Below are 21,053 nucleotides of genomic sequence, written 5' to 3'. Positions count from 1 at the left end.
CAGACACACATCCAGGGAACACTCTGGGCAGGAGTGGACACACATCCAAAGAACGCTCTGAACAGGAGTGGACACACATCCAAAGAACGCTCTGGACAGGAGTGGACACACATCCAAATGACTGCTCTGGGCAGGAGCGGATATGCATCCAAAGAACGCTCCTAAAACCCATAAAATATTAGCATATTCCACGTCTTAATCAAAAATGCTAAATTCAGAAGAAGGCCAAATTCAGAATCCAAACAGAACATACTACAGTATTTACATAACCCTGCATCAAATTCTAAATACTGTCATGTTCAGAATAATAGTAGAATATTAGTGTGCATGCGAACGTACTGAGTAACAGACATCTGGGGTTCCCCTATTTTAAAAAACACAAGCCGTTATTGTGACACACCATCTTGACAAACCACGTCTCGAATGCTGATCTCTCTCTTTCGTGTATCGTCATCATATGTCCAGCTTTGTGTCGTGTAGCCATGCCCTCGTCTCAGGTCCCACTCAGAAGAGGCCCTCCTCTGAAGGTGGTCTATACAGGGGACAAGCGGTGATAATGTGGTTGGCAGTCTGCTCAGGCTCCCCGCATTCACACGCTGCACTGTCTGTTAGGCCCCACTTCTTCATAGAGGCTTTGAAGCAGCCAACCCCGGTGCGTAGGCGATTCAGGAGAGTCCTCCAGGATAGAAGTGAGCATCTCTTGGGCCGCCAAGTTGTATGGGTGGCGGGACTTGAGTCTACTTGGAGGTGTTGCCATGGTTGTGGTGTTATGGAGGAGGTGCCAATCATGTTCCTGGGCTTTCCTTACCAGGGCGAGGGTGGCAGCCTCTCGCCGTAGGCTGGCTGGCACAATTCCTGCTAGGACTGGCAGGTAGGACATGGGGGTGGGTTTCAAGCAGCCAGTTATGATCCTCAGGGTGTTGTTAATGGCCGCATCCACCATCTTGGTGTGTGGGCTTCTGCTCCAGGTTGGGGCACAGTACTCAGCAGCAGAAAAGACGAGGGCTTGTGTGGAGATACGTAATACCTTTGCGGAGGCACCCCAGGTCGTACCAGCGAGGCGACGGATGAGTGAGATCCTTGAGGTTACTTTGGCCCTCACCTCCTCGAGATGTTGTTTATACGACAAAGACCTGTCCAGGTGTACGCCAAGGTACTTTGGGGCCTGTTGGAACTCCAGGGGTTTGCTGTTCACCAAAATCTCCAGCTCCCTTGTCGCTTCCTTGTTGCAGAGGTGGAATGCTGCGGACACCGTCTTCCCAATGCTGAGCTGCAGGCGCCAGCTGCGAAGGTAGGCAGCCAAGATGCCCATGTCCTGGTTTAGGCCCTCTTCCACTGCCTTCCATGTTGGTTGTTGCAGCATAATGGCTAGGTCGTCTGCATACTCGTACCTTCTGGATGTTGTTGCAGGTAGGTCAAGGATGTATACAGTGGTGCTTGAAAGTTTGTGAACCTTTTAGAATTTTCTATATTTCTGCATAAATATGACCTAAAACAACATCAGATTTTCACACAAGTCCTAAAAGTAGATAAAGAGAACCCACTTAAACAAATGAGACAAAAATATTATACTTGGTCATTTATTTATTGAGGAAAATGATCCAATATTACATATCTGTGAGTGGCAAAGTATGTGAACCTCTAGGATTAGCAGTTGATTTGAAGGTGAAATTAGAGTCAGGTGTTTTTTCAATCAATGGGATGACAATCAGGTGTGAGTGGGCACCCTGTTTTATTTAAAGAACAGGGATCTATCAAAGTCTGATCTTCACAACACATGTTTGTGGAAGTGTATCATGGCACGAACAAAAGAGATTTCTGAGGACCTCAGAAAAAGCGTTGTTGATGCTCATCAGGCTGGAAAAGGTTACAAAACCGTCTCTAAAGAGTTTGGACTCCACCCATCCACAGTCAGGCAGATTGTGTACAAATGGAGGAAATTCAAGACCATTGTTACCCTCCCCAGGAGTGATCGACCAACCAAGATCACTCCAAGAGCAAGGTATGTAATAGTCGGCAAGGTCACAAAGGACCCCAGGGTAACTTCTCAGCAACTAAAGGCCTCTCTAACATTGGCTAATGTTAATGTTCATGAGTCCACCATCAGAAGAACACTGAACAACAATGGTGTGCATGGCAGGGTTGCAAGGAGAAAGCCACTGCTCTCCAAAAAGAACATTGCTGCTCATCTGCAGTTTGCTAAAGATCACGCTGACAAGCCAGAAGGCTATTGGAAAAATGTTTTGTGGACAGATGAGACCAAAATAGAACTTTTTGGTTTAAATGAGAAGCATTATGTTTGGAGAAAGGAAAACACCGCATTCCAGCATAAGAACCTTATCCCATCCGTGAAACATGGTGGTGGTAGTATCATGGTTTGGGCCTGTTTTGCTGCATCTGGGCCAGGACGGCTTGCCATCATTGATGGAACAAGGAATTCTGAATTATACCAGCAAATTCTAAATGAAAATGTCAGGACATCTGTCCATGAACTGAATCTCAAGAGAAGGTGTGTCATGCAGCAAGACAACGACCCGAAGCACACAAGTTGTTCTACCAAAGAATGGTTAAAGAAGAATAAAGTTAATGTTTTGGAATGGCCAAGTCAAAGTCCTGACCTTAATCCAATGGAAATGTTGTGGAAGGACCTGAAGTGAGCAGTTCATGTGAGGAAACCCACCAATATCCCAGAGTTGAAGCTGTTCTGTACAGAGGAATGGGCTAAAATTCCTCCAAGCCGGTGTGCAGGACTGAACAACAGTTACCGGAAACGTTTAGTTGCAGTTATTGCTGCACAAGGGGGTCACACCAGATACTGAAAGCAAAGGTTCACATACTTTTGCCACTCACAGATATGTACTATTGGATAACCCCTAGGTTTTTAGTAGGACAACCCCTGCTTTTGCTTTGGCCTGGAAGCTGTCCTCAAGGTCTTGCGTGAGCAGGGTTACTTGGTCCACCGTTGACCTGCCCCGACGGAAACCAGCCTGTTCCCTCAGAAGCTGTGGGTCTACTACAGGTTCAATACAGCTGTGAATCATCCTCTCCAAGATTTTAAAAGGAACGCAGAGCAGCGAGATTGGCCTGTAGGCCTTGGGGTCATCCGGGGGTTTGTTGGGTTTCAACAGGGCTATGACAGCTGCCTGTCTCCATGTCCTTGGGAGTTTGGACTTTTGGAGGCACGCGGAGAAGAATGCGCACAACCACGCGGATGTTGTTTCGCTCTGGTGGATCACAAACTCTGGATGGATGTTGTCGGGGCCTGGTGCCTTGCCTTGTTTGAGTTTGGATATGGCATCCCTGAGCTCGGTTGATGTAAATTTCCCTGACAGGTTGGCATTAACACTGGCCGCCCTGTAGAGGGCGGATACCTCGCGAGATGTTAGGCGGGCAAAGTCTTTATCTGCACCTGGGAAGCGGCTATTTTTTAGGAGTTGGGCTGCGATGGCGTTTGCTGTCACCGGGCACTTGGGGGGTGTTGTGCTTCTACCTGAGAGCTGATTAATGGTCTGCCACACCTTACGGCTGGAATGGGTGAAGTCAGTCGACTCGACGACCTCCATCCATCTGGCCCTGCAGGTGACATCCAGCTTCTCAAGAAGTGCCGTTGCCATTGCATCCAGTTCAGCTCTTGATCCAGCCTGCTGGTGGGCTCGCAGGAGGTAGTTACACTCTTCGTACCAACCTGGGATGTAGTTTTTATTATAGCCTCATGGGATAGATTTTTTCGCTGCCCCTATCAGCACTTTGCAGTAGGCCACGTATGCGGCATCTACATCAGGAGTGTCTGGGTCCAGAAGACTGGTGGATGTTCTCTCAGTCTCTGCAGCAAATGCATGCCAGTTGGCCTTCCGGAAGTTCCACCTCCTGACAGGTTTCCCCCGAGACCGGCTGCACCAGTGATGGAATTCCGATGACAGACGGTCGGTGGTGTGATCGGGGGAACCTGTCAATGATCCTTCTCTCTGGCATCGGGTCATTACTGTGGAACCCAGCAAAGGCGAGGTCTGGGTTGGTGAATGTGTACAGTTGATTCCTCTAGTTGTTCTATAGCATAGGTGGCCAACCCGCGGCTCGCGAGCCGCATGCGGCTCTTTGCCTGGTGTCATGCGGCTCTCACCTTCACGTCCAAGTTGGTGTTCATTTGTGGTTTTATGTGCGTTTTCGCTTCACTGCAGTTAATTACGGTTATTTTATTAAAGGTGCTTCGCTTGGTTTCATTACAGTATTTTCACATCATGACAAATGCGCAGGTGCGTGAGATGATATGCTAAATTTCAGATCTCAAAATGGCAGGGAAAAAATGCACTTCAAAAAGAAAATATGAAGATGAAAACAGGACGTTTTTAACAGAGTGGGAGGATTTATATTTTTTCGTTGAACGTTATGGCAAGCCATTCTGCCTTCTATGTCAGTCATCATTGTCGCATTTCAAGGCTTCAAATCTTCAGCGTCACTTCAGCTCACTACATGCTAAAATCGACCAGGACTTTCCGAAAGGGAGTGAACTTCGTAAACACAAGTTAATCACGTTAAAAAGTCAATCACAAAAGCAGGTACAGCTCTTCAAAAAATTTACAAAACAATCAGAGACAGTAACACATGCATCGTATAAACAGGCTTGGAACATTTCTGGTGAGTTTCATACCATCCCTGCTGCTGAGGCTTGGGATACGCACTGGGCGCGCAAGCCTGAGTAGTGGGTGAGTGCTCATTCAGTTTTGATGCCTTGAGTGAGAGTAGAGTATACTGTAAGTGTAAATAGTCATGAGAACACAGAACACATTGAATGAGAAGGTGTGTCCAAACTTTTGGCATGTAGTGTATATACATTATGTATTTGTTCATTTGTTTTCCAGTTATCAATTTGTGTGTGCGCGTGTGTGTTGTTCTTTCAAAAATTTGAGCATTGTATTATATTTTATCTATATTTGCACTTGCACTGATCACTGTTCCCAGTGCCTATGGAGCTTGTACTGTTTGAGGAAATTAAATTAGCACTTTGTAATTTCCATTTTCCGACTGACTGTATTTATTTGAATACTTATTTATTTGAATGCAGGTCTTGTGCAGGTCATGCAATTGAGAATTCAAGCTGAATCAAAATGGCTTTTGCATTTTCGATGTTAAACAGGTAACTCCAAAATGCACTAGAATACAGGAAATTGCATCTAAGAAATCCAAAATTTTTCGGGGGAGGCCCCCTGGAACCCCCCCAATGGGGGGAATCCCCACATGTAAACAATGTCTGCCTTTGTGCCCCACCTACAATTTTCTTCACCAGTCGCCACTGTTGAAAATGACTGGCCTGTGGTCTTGGTACTGCAGTAAATGTATCATTATCATGTTGGTGTGGGGCATTGGTTAAGTTGGAGTGTGACATCAATGTGGCTGTGTGTGTGTGTGTGTGTGTCCGCGCGCGCAGAAGGAAGGGTAATATTTGTGTGCCCATGTTCATGTGCCGATGTGGCTCTTTGCCATAACACAGTAAGAATTGTGGCTCTTGGGCTCCGACTGGTTGGCCACCCCTGTTCTATAGCATCACTGAAATGTTATGGTTGCAGTTCCTCTTTGTACTGCGCTCATCATGCCTATGCTATGAGCCCAATATGACAACTTATAACAGGCATATCAGGTGAAAATCCAAATTCAATCCTAATTGCTTGAAACAGCGCTCATTGAATTCAGAACTGAATGCAGAACACGGTACTTTTTACAGAATTAAAATATATTTATCCATTCTTGAGATATTACAAACCAAAAAAACAGCTTAATTTTTAGAAAATTAGCATAATATTCTGTCCAAAATGGGCCTCATTAACGAATGAGATCAAATGTTTTTTTCTTAATAATTTTTCTATTTTTCAAGATATTTACATGGAAATTGGCAGGCACATAGATGGTTGTATACTGAATGCAAAGTTTTAAAAAATTAGTAAAAATAACTTAGAAAAAATAGGATTTAATTAGTATTAATTATGCTAATTAGGTAAAAATGTTAAATTGGTACACTCAATAAAAAAGTAATAAGATTATTTCTAATCCCTTCTTTGTGTTCTGTAGGCCTTTGTATTTCTCAAAATTAGGGCCTACTAGTGTTTATATGAAAGAATATGAATGATAATATTTACAGCTTTCAAGGCGAACCTCGAAAAAACTGTGTGAGCCACACCCAATAAACAATTCCAGTTAATTGAACTGAAATTGACACTCGCATTTCTGACTTCCAGTTTTTTCATTCCGACTATGAAGATCTCAATATTTTTCATCAAAACAACTACAGTTATATTCTAAAATAGTTATTTATTGCATTGAGTCAGTTTTATTTGAAAAATATGTCGGTAAAGCTATGAAAACTCACTTCAAAGGCTCCTGTGAATCATAACATCAAAACTAGCAGACAGAAAATTTTGCTGAATCCTTCATCAGAAAACAGTGAGCGTGAGAGAACATGTCTATAAAAGTTATCTGATTGATATTCATGAGTAATCCAGTCAGAAGAGAGAGAGAGAGACTGACTGCTTTCCCGTTACTCAAAAAGCACCGGCAGTTTCCCAGCGTCCTGCGAGCAGAGCGTTTTTACTCTGTTGTACCAACTTCAACCTACCGTTACTCCCAAAGTACTGAACAGATCGTAATCAGATCCATTTCTTTGGAAAGCCAGAGATTATAAGGTTTTTAATGATAGAAAATTTTCAAGAGTTAGGCAATGACAGATTTTGAAACTTTAATGAGTGTCTACATGCACAGTTTTTACACCACGGCCAGCGAGTGTCTGATACGCCTACTTACAACACTTTTGTATTACACAAAGCACTTTGAAGAATGTAGTGTGCATTCTGGGAATTTTATCACCCTGTCCACATGCTGGATAACCTTTTGGGAGTAGATCCCGTGAATAATTACCTCTGCCAACTTTGTTGTCGGAGGAGGTTATGTTGTTTTCACCTCAGTTTGTTTGTCTGTTCCCAATGTAACACAAAAAGTAGTGAACGGATTTTGATGAAATTTGGAGGATAGGTGAGCCATAGGCCCAGGAACCAATGATTAGATTTTGATGCAAATCCAGATATGTATGTGGATCCAGGATTTTTTTGTCTGTTTCCAACGTAACTCAAAAAGTAGTGAACGGATTTTGATGAAATTTGGTGTACAGCTTTACTATTATCCTCGGTTCAACTGATTTGATTTTGATGTTGATAATATGTGGCATGGCGGAGGTATGCACTCTACCGAGTGCCCTTCTAATTTATCACTGTAATCATTCATAATCACATTTCGGTTACTTCAAAATAAGGAGTCAGGCATGTCATGTTCATGCCATGATGATATGATCTCATAGATCTGCATTTGCACATTTTATTCAATATAAAAGTGTGTGTATGTGTGTTTGAGTTTGTACTGGTGTTTCAAATGTTTTATTCCTTTTTTTTTTTCCTTCTAGGAAATTGTGGAGATCCTCCAAAGGTTACAAATGCAGAGAATCTAAACTCTGTCACAACTTTTCGGTTCCGTATGAAGTGTAAAAACGGATACTTGAGAAAAGCTGGAACTTCCAACCTCTATAAATGTATAAATAACAACTGGACCAACAACCTTCCTCTAGTATGCATACGTAAGTGACTTCTGTTCAACAATACATTTTGATAATGGTGTGTTAAAGTATGTTTATTCGTCAGACTTTGCTAGAAATTTTACTAGCATGCTATCTTACAGTGCCTCACTCCACAGCGATGCTGAACACTGCAGCATGTTTTTACTTTTAGATATACTGTACTTTAATTTTGTTTTCTTATTATTTCAGTCTCAGGTTGCCATAACATCACAATTTGTATTGAAATATAGGTATAGTATCACAATAGACAGAATAGATGTTGATCTAAATGTGAGATGTATTTATAGCTATGCCCTGCGATAATCTGCCGACTTGTCCAGGGTCCTCGCCCATAGTCAGCTGGGATAGGCTCCAGCTTGCCCGCGACCCTACACAGGATAACTTACCCACATGTGTGGAAATGGAGAAAGAAAAATTAAAGATTCCATTCCACCAGCATCATGAAGCATCATGATGGATATTTTGAAAGGTATTCTGATCACAAGCTGATTTAATTAGGCATGTGTCCATTTCACTATGGCATGTTGCTATCCAACAACTTGATTAGAGCATAGGCTTCGTTAGTACATAAAGAAATCACGCTTACTTAGTGAGGTTTTAAACATCTTTAGGCAGACTGACTGGTTTTACCACTGCATTTGTTACACTGGCTCATTAAGATGAGTTTTCAAAGTAGGTTCTTCTTCGTCAGGTCAGGGTCCATTTGGACCTGATTGATCCACATGTTATATTAACTGGAGCATAGTTTTACACCAGATGCCCTTCCTGCTGCAACCTTCCCATTTCTGGGCTTGGGAAACAACCATTCACACACACACATTCACACATATGGGCGATTTAGAGTAACCAGTTAACCTAACCTGCATGTCTTTGGATTGTGGGAGGAAACCCACAAGACACGGGAAGAACATGCAAACTCCACACCTTATGTATTTAGGAGCTGTTATAGCTTGTTTCAAACCTGGAACATCAGATAAGGAACCGGAAAGAAGAATTGGATTGGCTCACAGTAAGTTTGCTGAGTTGAAAAAGCTACTGTGTAACTACCATCCTAAATTAAGCATACGGATGACGTTCTAGAACACATATTTATCAGAAGTCGTGTCTGTTATTGCTGCGAAACATGGACTCTTACACATAGACAATACAATCAAATTGAAACCGTTCATATACAGTTTCTCAGACATATGGTGAGAGGTGGAATGGCTCGGAAGTCATCAAGGAAAGAGATCGAAGTAGCAAAATCTCTAGCAACAACCAGAGATAGCAGCGGTATTGAAAGTATCAACTGGGCCTGGAAATATGCCAGTGAAAAGATATTGTTAACATGTAAAACAGAAAAAATGGAAGAGTATATTTTAAAAAACCCCAAAATGTTAAATGGATTGCTCATGTAGTATGGTCATCTAACGAAACACTTACAAAGAGGTTGATGTTTGCACTGCAAAAAAACTGAAAACTGAATTTGAGGAGAAAATTCCTTAATACTGCTGAAATTATCTTGCTGCATGGACAGATAATTTTACTTGACAAGACATCTTAGAATAAGTTGGTTACAATCTAGAACTAGTTTTAATAATCTTAGAGTTGGCGTCTTGTATTCTACACTGCAAAAATGATATCTTAACAAGTTAGAATATCTTGAATATAGTTGAAAAGAGCTAGCATTTCCTATTAGAAGAATACAAGACACCAACTCTGAGATTATTAAACCTAGTTCTAGATTGTAACCAACTTCTTCCAAGATGTCTTGTCTGTCCATGCAGCAAGATAATTTCATTAGTATTATGGAATTTTCCCGTCAAATTCAGTTTTCAGTTTTTTGCAGTGTGTAGATGAAAAGTTTTGTAAAGTTGGATTCCATCACAAGACTGTGTATGAAAATGTTATAAAGTTGCAAGAAGGACTAGGCGCTTCAGCGGAGTCATTTCTTCAGGAATGTAGACGGAGAAAGACAGTTGATTGTACCAACTTAAATTAAGTTGGTGCCTTAAGGCATAATAGGTTATGAAATATGTATGTATGTATGTACGTACATACGTACGTACGTACGTATGTACATACACAGAAAGCCCCCCCATCGGCCACTGGGCTCAAATCCAGAACCTTCTTGCTGTGAGGCGACAGTGCTCACCACTACACCACCATGCCACCCATCCATCCATCCATCCATTATCTGTAGCCGCTTATCCTGTTCTACAGGGTCGCAGGCAAGCTGGAGCCTATCCCAGCTGACTACGGGCAAGAGGCGGGGTACACCCTGGACAACTCGCCAGGTCATCACAGGGCTGACACATAGACACAGACAACCATTCACACTCACATTCACACCTACGGTCAATTTAGGGCGTATTCACACCTACGTTGTTTGGTCCGGACCAAACGACCAAACGAACCAAATTTCCCTTGGTCCGGACCTTTTGGGTTGGTCTGAATACAAACCACCGAACTCTGGTCCGGACCAAACAAGCGGACCGAGACCGAGCTGCAAGGTCGGACTCGGTCCGGACCAAAGGAACCCTGGTGCGGATCTTTTGGAGGTGTGAAAACAGACCGGACCTAATCCGACAGTTTTGCTTTTTTGTACCTCGGGAGCTTCCGTCGTTTGTCGAGCATTATGGGAAACAGAGTCTTGACACTCCACCGCAAAGTGCAAACACTGTTTCGGTTGTCAAGGGAACCTTACAACAGTCGTTCAGTCATTCAGACCAGTGGTAGGCTAGACTACAGAGTACAAAAAATGAGTAGGGGGCAAACGTGGGCCGAGGAAGAAACGCGTACCCTTGTGGATATATGGGCAGATGTCCACATATCTGAGCTTTTGGAGAGAACACACAAAAATGCCGACGTGTTTGCTGTATTCAGTGAGAAAATGAAGGAGAAGGGGTTCACGCGCTCCCCAGAACAATGTCGGCTAAAAGTGAAGAAACTCCGTCAGACCTACATTAAAATCAGGGACATTCTTTCAAAAAGTGGCGGTACTAGCGATGCAAAAAAGAAATTCATCTATTACAATGACCTGGATACTATTCTGGGGTCAAAATATAATTGAGGCGTGGCTTTGTTGACAGATTTTGGTCCGCTTACTAAAATGTACAGTGTGAAAGCGAACCGCACCAAAATGAAAAAATAAAAAAACATTTGGTTCGGACCAAAGCAAGTGAACTATCGAACTATCCTGGTCTGAATACACCCTTAGAGTCACCAGTTAACCTAACCTGCATGTCTTTGGACTGTGGGGGAAACCGGAGCACCCGGAGGAAACCCACGCAGACACGGGGAGAACATGCAAACTCCGCACAGAAAGCCCCCCATCGGCCACTGGGCTCAAACCCAGAACCTTCTTGCTGTGAGGCGACAGTGCTAACCACTACACCACTGTGTCGCCCAGTTTTCAAAATAGGTTAAAGACAGAAAAACTCAATTTTGTCCCAAACTTGACTTTTGTCATTTCAAAAACAGTAAAGCGTTTTCCCAATCTAGCACACATTTTAAAACATATGAGTTATTAAAAGACATTCTTATTTTTATTATTGAAAGGATCCAAACTGAGTATTGGGCTGTTTTACACATTGTTCATCTCACAATGACTGATTTTCTGATTGTGATTATCCTAATAAATCATGTTTTATTTTTCTTTATGTGACATCCTGTATGGCATTCATGTTTGTGTGTGTTTTGCAGCTGATCCATCCCTGCCTAGGATACGTGAGTAGTCTACCTTACTTTGGCATTTGATTTGGAATTTTTTTTTAAATCTGACATGTCTCTTCCTGGTTTTAGCTTAATACATTTAAATAGACTTCTGGAACAACAGATGTGGGGTCAAGTCAGTACTTTGACATGTCTTTGCACTTGGTTATCACCATCTGTATCTCTCTACCTTTATTCCACTGACACATTTACATTGCATTAAACATACTACACATTCTGTTAAAAAGGATGTTTCTAAAAGAGCTGACTGACTGAAAACGTATGACGTTTTAACTATGCCTCATGTTTAATGTTATATTACAGCTTCAACCACATTGCCTCACATTCCTCATTCCCCTATAACTCTATTATGGTCCAGTCCAACACCGAAGATACAGAACACGACTACACAACCAAGCACTTCCACAACATCTCGTATGTATGGTTTAACAACTTGCGTGAGTGTGTAGGTCTCTGTATTGTATGCTTTTCCATGTGTCTATGTGTTTGTATGGGGCATTGCTGATATTTTCTTGCATAATACACTCCTACGACATGGGAAATTGTCTTTGCAACAGCACGCACAACTTTCAAAGTACAGACATCTGGCCAACCCTCTCAGAGGCCCACCACAATAGAGGAGCCATCTGTGACCATATCCAATACGACTAGAATTACACCTTCATCCACGACCGAGAAAGAAAATCTGATCACATTGTCCACTAGAAGTCTCTCTACCACAACCACTGGTCAGTATGAATGAGAAGAAACTAAAGCGCCAACACATATAGCTTGTATTTATGCATGTTTAACTCAACTAATAGATTAACCTGACAGCTGAAAACTGGCAGTATAGTTTATAAAAATGTGATTGCTTTTTTCAAGTGGAATCTGGACTGGGTTGCCATTTTATCAGGTTCACTTTCCATGTGTCACTTTGTATGTGCAGTACTGGTCAAAAGTTTGGACACACCGACACATTCATAGGTTTTTTCTGTATTTTGACTATTTTCTACATTGTAGAACAATACTGAAGACATCAAAACTATGAAATAGCACATAGAACATACTAGTATGGAATTATGTGGTAAAGAAAGAAGTGTTTAAAAAAAAAACAAAATGTTTGATATTTGCCATTATCTTAACCAGCTTCATGAGGGAGTCACCTGGAATACTTTTCAATTAACATGTGTGCCTCGTCAAAAGTTAATTAGTGGACAAGTTTCTTGCCTTTTTAACGTGTTTGAGATCAAATAGTAAATAATAACAATACAGTAAATAGCCCTATTCTACAACTGTAGTAATCCATATTATGTCAAGAACCGCTCAACTAAGTAAAGCGAAACAACATCCATCATCACTTTAAGACATGAACTGGCTTTTTATTAATAAAAATAAAGAATTAGAAGGTATGTTCAAATGTTTGACTGGTACTGTATATAAATGCTAACTGTGACCCATTTGATTGCTATGTACCATTCACCAGCTTCCCTCTGCCCTGTTCATTAGTGGGAATAAACACCACCAAAGCACCACCACTCATCAGACATTAAGTTATATAATATTGGCTGGCATTGAGTCAAGTCAACTTTATTGTCAAATATGCTATACATGCTCGACATACAGCACAGATGAAATATCAGTCCTCTCTGACCCACGGTGCAAACAGGCAATGCAATAAACACTCTAGATAGGAACTAGACATAGACTAAACACTCAAGCAATATAAACAGTATAAATAAACAGTATAAACACTAGATAAGAACAAGATAGACTAAACACTCAGACAATATAAACAGTGTAAACACTAGATAAGAACTACACACAGACTAAACACTCAAACAGACAATATAAACAGTATAAACACTCTAGATAGGAACTAGACATAGACTAAACACTCAAACAATATAAACAGTATAAACACTAGATAAGAACAAGACATAGACTAAACACTCAGACAATATAAACAGTGTAAACACTAGATAAGAACTACACACAGACTAAACACTCAAACAGACAATATAAACAGTATAAACACTCTAGATATGAACTAGATGTAGACTAAACACTCATATATATATATATATATATATATATATATATATACACACACACACACACAAATTGGTTCAAATAACCAAAACAGTCAAGGGCACTTGAAGTATAGCAGGTAAACATGAAACATGAAATAAGCAGTATAAACAAACTAGCAGCTGTTAAGATGAGGTAGTGTGGAATAGTGCAAATGAGCGAGGTAAAGTGAGATGTGCGGTCCCTGAGTTCAGTGCGTTAATGAACAATGAGATGTGTGTGTGTGTGTGTTGGAGGGGGGAAACTGTGAGGATGACATGTCAGATGCTGAAGGGGGGTGTGGAGCAGAATCTGTGGCAGGGGGCAGAGGGGGGAGGAGGGGCAGAACAGGGAGGGAGTTGAGCCTCCTGACTGCCTGGTGAAAGAAACTGTCCTTGAGCCTGCTAGTTTTGGCCCGGAGACTCCGCAGTCTCCTCCCTGACGGCAGCAGGCTGAAGAGGCTGTGAGATGGGTGGGTGGGGTCACCTGCAATCCTGATGGCTTTGCAGGTGAGGCGGGAGTTATAAATATCCATTAGAGAAGGGAGAGAGACACCAATGATCCTCTCAGCTGCTCTCACGATGCGCTGCAGAGACTTGCAGCAGGACACGGTGCAGGCACCATACCACACGGTGATGCAGCTGGTCAGGATGTTCTCGATGGTGCCTCTGTAGAATGTGTGCATGATGGGGGCTGGGACTCTTGCTCTCCTCAGTTTGCGGAGGAAGTACAGACGCTGTTGGGCTTTTTTGGCCAATGATGCGCTGTTGTTGCTCCAGGACAGGTCTTCAGAGATGTGCACACCCAGAAACTTGGTGCTGCTCACCCTCTCCACTGCAGCACCGTCGATAGATAGTGGAGCATGCTGGGTGTGCTCTCTCCTGAAGTCCACAACAATCTCCTTCGTCTTCTCCACGTTCAGACGGAGATTGTTGTCCTTGCACCACATGGCCAAGCGGCTCACCTCACTCCTGTAGATTGTCTCATCGCTATTGTTGATGAGATCCACCACAGTCGTGTCATCTGCAAACTTAATGAAGAGATTTGAGCTGGATGTTGGTGTGCAGTCGTGGGTCAGCAGAGTGAAGAGGAGGGGGCTTAGCACACATCCTTGGGGGGCCCCTGTGTTCAGTGTGATGGTGCTGGAGGAGTTGCTGCCGACCCATACAGTCTGTGATCTCCCCATCAGGAAGTCCAGCAGCCAGTTGCACAGGGAGGTGTTGAGTCCCAGCTGGTCCAGTTTGTGAATGAGCTGCTGAGGAATGATTGTGTTGAATGCTGAGCTAAAGTCTATGAACAGCATTCTGACATACGAGTCCTTTGTCTCCAGGTGGGTGAGGGCTGAGTGGAGGGCAGTGGAGATGGTGTCATCGGTCGAACGGTTGGACTGATATGCAAACTGGAAAGGATCCGGGGGGGGGCAGACTTGATATGCCTCATGACTAGCCGCTCGAAGCACTTCATGAGGATGGGAGTGAGTGCGACAGGGCGGTAGTCATTGAAGCAGGAGGGAGACGGCTTCTTTGGGACCGGGATGATGGTGGTGGTTTTGAGGCACGTGGGGACAACAGCCTGGCTCAACAAGATGTTGAAGATTTCTGTGAAGACATCTGTGAGCTCCTCGGCACAGTCTCTCAGGACTTGAGTGGGAGATCAAATATATTCCATTCAGCTATGGTAGCATGATATTGAACAAGTTGAAGATGAGTAGCTGAATGGAATATATCTGATATATCATGAAAAAAGTCAGCCAATATTATTATTATTATTATTATTATTATTATTATTATACATACACATTCAATGGAACAATTACAAAGCAAACCTGGCAGCCCTGTTTGTTTACAAATTGTCACAGTCGCTCACTAGCGTGGAAGTTTTACATGTAATATGTATCTTATGGCATTTTCAATTTGCTGCAATAGTTTACTGCGGGCGCCACCGGCGAACAAAGAAATGCTTCTGTGGATACGCAGCAGAAAACTTTCTCAGTGAATATTCGCATCAGCTCTGACATGTGACGTCATGTTGTCTTGACAACCATGCAATATCGTAAACCATATTCGACACTCATTCTCCATTGGGTAGAGTGACATAATGCACATAGGATAAGCGATATGCTAACAATATTGCAAGCTATCAAACCAAATGCATGAAACCCGCTAGAAGGGAATAGAACACGTTTTTATTCCATCAAAAAAAGTGTCCTGTATTGTATGTATAATAATACAATATATTGGATGTTGGCTCATTCTCAGAATGGCAGTGACACTGACATGCTAGTGTGTGACATTGATACATCATCATATAAAGTGTTTATTTGCAACAGAAAAATAACAATTTACATTTAACATGAGTCCTAGTTTTAAATCTGAATACAAGAGCTACCACAAATCCACAACCCAAACTATTATGGACATTTAGCTTACTCTCTCTCACCTGCCTGTTGAACACTCATGTTTCCTGTTAACTCTCATTATATCCATGTATTTATTCAGCGCTTATCATTGCAAGGCTTTGCTATTACAGTGTGCATTTCTGTTTTGTTATTCCTTTTTTTTTTTTTACTTTTTGCTTCTTGTCAGGTGGCAGAACGTATATTTCACAGTGAGTGTGTGAACTAGGAGTATTTATATACTGCATTTATGTGTTGTGGGGTGATGGACAACACCCCCCTCCCCCCTCATGGGGCCTCCGTCCAGACCTTGGGTGTTCAGGTGGTGTTGCAGTGGCTGAGTAGGTAGTTGGAGCTTCTAGGTGAGAACATGGTCTATGAAATTTTCATGGGCCTGCTGTGGAGCCTTGGCTGGCAGTCTGAAGGAGCATTGTACCAACTGGTGCTTTGGACTGCCACAGTAGTAGCACAGTCTCTCCTTCTGATGCCTTTGGTGTTCCACAGGGGTTAGTCTGACTTGACCTAGTTGCATGGGTTCTACAGGGTGGGGTTCTTGGGTAGGGTTCACTTTCATGTTAGCATACCCTCAGTTAATTAGCAGAAGGTGTAGATGAATGGACAGACCAATGAGTGAGTGAGGGATAAATGATCATCCCAGCATGCCAGCTCGAGGAGGATGTTAGTGTTCAACCCTTGATGATAAGTGGCCTTGAGCACCTGCTCATTCCAGCCATTACCACCAGCTAAGGGCTGAAGGTTGAGCCTGAACTCAGTAGTTCTCAGGTTGCCCTGCTTGATAAGATAATAATTTATTGATCCCAATGAGAAATTACAGAATAACAACTGCTTAGCATATACAGTCATTGGTACCAGAGGCCAGCATGTGTTTCGAAGGTGAGGAGTCTCTCTCCATTCTCCTTGCCCTTTGGAAAATGGTCAAACACCTGTTGGATAGCTGGAGGAACTGATCATAAGCAGGGCTAAATACATGATGATTCAATTCAAGCAGACTAAATGTCGCATATGTACAGTTTCAGTCAAATGTTTAAATACACAGACATGAATGTCATGGCAGTATTGGGCTTTCACTGATTTCTTTGTACTGTTCTTTTTCTGTGACAGAATGATTGTTCCATATACATCTCATCTCATTATCTGTAGCCGCTTTATCCTGCTCTACAGGGTCGCAGGCAAGCTGGAGCCTATCCCAGCTGACTACGGGCGAAAGGCGGGGTACACCCTGGACAAGTCGCCAGGTCATCACAGGGCTTCCATATACATATTTTTATGTAAAAAGACAAAAATTTGGTGCAAAAGTTTTAATTTATTTTGGGTTTTCTGAAGTCAACACAGGGTCAAAAATTTACATACTCACACATATTATTAAATCAGTGGTGCTCAAAGTTCCAAAATATCTTTTAACTTGTCGTTCCAAGGCCTCTTAACTTCCTGTTAGTGATCATGATTGTCTACAGCTGGTGGCTTCGCTGTGCCATAAAAAGGGTTTGTTTGACAGCACTCTTTGGATTGACCAACATAGTACAATGGGAAAGTCCAAGGAGCTCAGTGCAGATCTGAGAAAGAGGATCATAGATTTACACAACTCAGGAATGTCTCTTGGAGCCATTTCTAAATAACTGCAGAATCCAAGATCATCAGTTCAAACTATTGTATGTTAGTACAAGTTTTTGGGAGGTGTAGCCACTTTGCCAAGCCACTTTGCTGGAATAAGGCCCAAACTGTCACTCTCAGAGAGGAAATTGGTTTGATTGGTCAGAAACAACCCAGAAACCACCAAGGCTCAGGCCTGCAATGAACTGGAAGCTGCTGGAACACTGTCTACAGTCAAGCATGTTTTACATTGCCATGGACTAAGAAGCTGCCAAGGAAGAAGCCCTTGCTCCAAAATTGATACCTTCAAGCTTGAATAAAGTTTGCAGCTGACTACATAAACAAAAAAAGCCTTCTAAAGGAAAGTTTTATGGTCTGTTGAGACAAAGATTGAGTTGTTTGGCCACATTGATCAGAGGTACAGAGGAACGCTGTACCAACTGTTAAGTATGGTGGTGGTAGCATTATACTCTGGGGCTGTTTTGCTGCCAGTGGAACTGGTGGATTGCACAAAGTGGATGGAATAATGAAAAACAAGGTCTACCTGAGAATTCTTCAGCATAACATCAACCTATCAGAAACTTGGACACAACATGACAGTGACCCTAAACACACATCGAAGCTGGTTGTGGAATGAATAAAGCAGGCTAAAGTAGGCTCTTTGCTTCATTTTCAGAGCTCTCCCTCTCTGTATGATGAATTTCCCCCAATTTGTTGATGTTCAGCCACAAAAGACATCACTGCAGAGATTCTAATAGCTGTAATTATTGCTGGCTTGACAACAATATTAGCCATCTGGAAGATGGATCTACTGTCTGGAGTACTGGATCTATGTAAATCAACGTAGATGTCTTTATTGTACATTACCAAACTCATTACCCTGTCTCTGCTTACCAGGGAAAATTAAATAGAAAATATTTAATGTGTATACAACCGCATTATGATAACATTAAGCTTAAAACAAGTCCTGAGTCTGGAGTACCTTATCGAAAATATGTGGACTGGGCTTAAAGGTTGGGTCCATGCCAGGAAACACACAAATTTAATCGAACCAATTCTGCCAAGAATTCTTCCAGAAGCTTGTTGATGGCTACCATAAGCTTCTGTTCAAGCTGAAACTTGCTAAGGGACATTTAACCAAATATGAGGTGTGCTATATTTTTGACCCTGTTTTGATTTCAGAAAGCCCAAAACAAATTAAAAGTTGTGCACCAAATTCTTTTTTTTTTCTGTTAAAGATGTATGTTGAACATTCTACCACAGAAAAAGAAGAGTTCAAAGAACTCCTTGAACGGCAAGTATTGCCAGCATATTCGTGTCCATAATGACAGTCATATCTGTGTATGTAAACCTCTGACCGCAACCATATATGCACTCAGTTACTTTAGCTTTCAGACAGATCTGCCTGTACTTTTCTTTGCTAATTCACTCACCACATCACGTATTTACAGAAACACATGCAACAGCACACCTCTGCCTCACACAGCCTCTTTCTCTGTTTCAGCAGGATCTGGCGAGTATGAATTTCATGGTTGTAAGTACCTCCAGATCTGTAATTATCTCTTATCTTTAATTTTTCATGCATGTGTCTCACCTCCTAGTATCTCTCTGCTTCATTTTCAGATCTCTCCCTTTCTGTGCGACTCTAATACTTTCTTTCTGTTTCGTTGCTGTTTAGCTGGAAAAGGCATCACTGCAGCGATTGTAGTTCCAATTATTGCTGGCTTGGCAGCAGCAGTAGCCATTTTTTGTTTGCATCGACGGTGAGGTTTCAAAAATCTATTCAACATAAATAAACTTACGTACATCAACAATGTAAATCAGATGTCTTATTGAACATTAACAAACTCACGACCCTGTCTCTGTTACTCTCTCTTAGTTCAAGGCTACGTGCAGTTAGCAGACATTCTGTAGAACTCATGACCCAGAATCCTGGCTCAGATCAGCCCTTAATGAAGACCCACACTTTCATGAGCAACTGTCCTCCAGACTCCACCCAACCTCCAGTCGCTCCTGTTAAAAACTTTCCTGAGAGCACATATACAGATACTCCTCTTTCTGCTTAAAATCCCTACCGGTGACAATTAAAATAGAAAATATTTCATGTGAAGACAACAACATTATGACCAAAATGCCCTACTTACAATAAAAATGCAGTTTACATTCTTGAAACCAATGAAAATCATTTTTTCAAGACATGAAAAATGATCCTTTTGGGCTGTTTTCTTCTAGTATTTTCTAGCTCGACAACAAACAGGTGCATTTTCTTGCATTTCTACGTGTCAGCTGTGATTGCGGTATGTATATTCTGTGTTGCTTGATGTGTACTGTACGTGCTCTCAGTATCTAGGTAGATATGTGTTTAAAAGTGCAGAACTAGCCTTTACTCGAAATAATTATTGAATGCCCCAGCAAATTTTTGGTATTTTCCAGCACTTTCTAGACAGTTCATGTGTTTTTATTTCTTTCATTTGTTATACATTAAAATATACTATATATATATTTATTTGCAGCAAATACAGGATACAGGGAGCTTTTTTTTCTTGTTGCACTGCTAATAATAAATGTTGATTCCCCCCCGCAGATTTTATGTCCAATCCCAAATATCTGGTACACTGGACACTGCATCATATTTCATGTTATCATGACCCTATATACATATATAATAAATGTGTTGTGCCATTTTTTTATGCATTAAACAGTTGGAAACATTTTTGAGAATGTTCTTTGCTCACAGAACTAAGGAGTTATAGAAATATGGAAGTTTAATTATGCGCTGTACTCCAGCAGACTGTTTGACATGGGGGGGAGCAAACATACATTTACAGTTAGGTCCATATATATTTGGACACTGACAGAAATGTTGTTTTTTTTACCTGTTTACTGAAACATATTCAAGTTATAGTTATATAATGGACATGGACATAACGTCCAGACTTTCAGCTTTCATTTGAGGGTATCCACATTAAAATTGGATGAAGGGTTTAGGAGTTTCAGCTCCTTAACATGTGCCACCCTGTTTTTAAAGGGACCAAAAGTAATTGGACAATTGACTCAAAGGCTATTTCATGGGCAGGTGTGGGAAATTCCTTCATTATGTCATTCTCAATTAAGCAGATAAAAGGCCTGGAGTCGATTTGAGGTGTGGTGCTTGCATTTGGAAGATTTTGCTGTGAAGAAAACATGCGGTCAAAGGAGCTCACCATGCAGGTGAAACAAGCCATCCTTAAGCTGTGAAAACAGAAAAAGCCCATCCGAGAAATTGCTATAATATTAGGAGTGGCAAAATCTACAGTTTGGTACATCCTGAGAAAGAAAGAAAGCACTGGTGAACTCATCAATGCAAAAAGACCTGGACACTCACAGAAGACAACAGTAGTGGATGATCGCAGAATAATTTCCATGGTGAAGAGAAACCCCTTCACAACAGCCAACCAAGTGAACAACACTCTCCAGGAGGTAGGCGTATCAATATCCAAATCTACCACAAAGAGAAGACTGCATGAAAGTAAATACAGAGGGTTCACTGCACGGTGCAAGCCACTCATAAGCCTCAAGAATAAAAAGGCTAGATTGGACGTTGCTAAAAAACATCTAAAAAAGCCAGCACAGTTCTGGAAGAACATTCTTTGGACAGATGAAACCAAGATCAACCTCTACCAGAATGAT

General features: G+C 41.8%; 1 protein-coding gene across 4 annotated transcripts in view; it reads left to right on the top strand.

Annotated features, from left to right (window-relative positions):
- The window catches only part of il15ra (interleukin 15 receptor subunit alpha), a 63,084-nt gene extending 42,441 nt beyond the window's left edge, over positions 1-20,643 (top strand). Inside the window, exons 2-8 of one of the 4 annotated variants that reach the window (XM_060902963.1) lie at positions 7,445-7,615; positions 11,300-11,323; positions 11,633-11,743; positions 11,887-12,057; positions 18,892-18,918; positions 19,063-19,147; positions 19,264-20,643. In XM_060902963.1, the coding sequence (XP_060758946.1) occupies positions 7,445-7,615; positions 11,300-11,323; positions 11,633-11,743; positions 11,887-12,057; positions 18,892-18,918; positions 19,063-19,147; positions 19,264-19,450 (776 nt within the window). In that variant the 3' untranslated portion in view covers positions 19,451-20,643. Of the gene's footprint in view, positions 1-7,444; positions 7,616-11,299; positions 11,324-11,632; positions 11,744-11,886; positions 12,058-18,888; positions 18,919-19,062; positions 19,148-19,263 lie in introns of all 4 variants that reach the window. The other 3 variants (XM_060902961.1, XM_060902965.1, XM_060902964.1) reach the window with 3 other exon arrangements.
- The last annotated feature ends 410 nt before the right edge of the window (positions 20,644-21,053 follow it).

The sequence above is a fragment of the Neoarius graeffei genome, chromosome 21, assembly GCF_027579695.1.
Source record: "Neoarius graeffei isolate fNeoGra1 chromosome 21, fNeoGra1.pri, whole genome shotgun sequence".
NCBI classification, from domain to species: domain Eukaryota; kingdom Metazoa; phylum Chordata; class Actinopteri; order Siluriformes; family Ariidae; genus Neoarius; species Neoarius graeffei.
The sequence above is the reverse complement of the archived record's forward strand: the minus strand, read 5'-3'. Positions and strand labels throughout refer to the sequence as shown.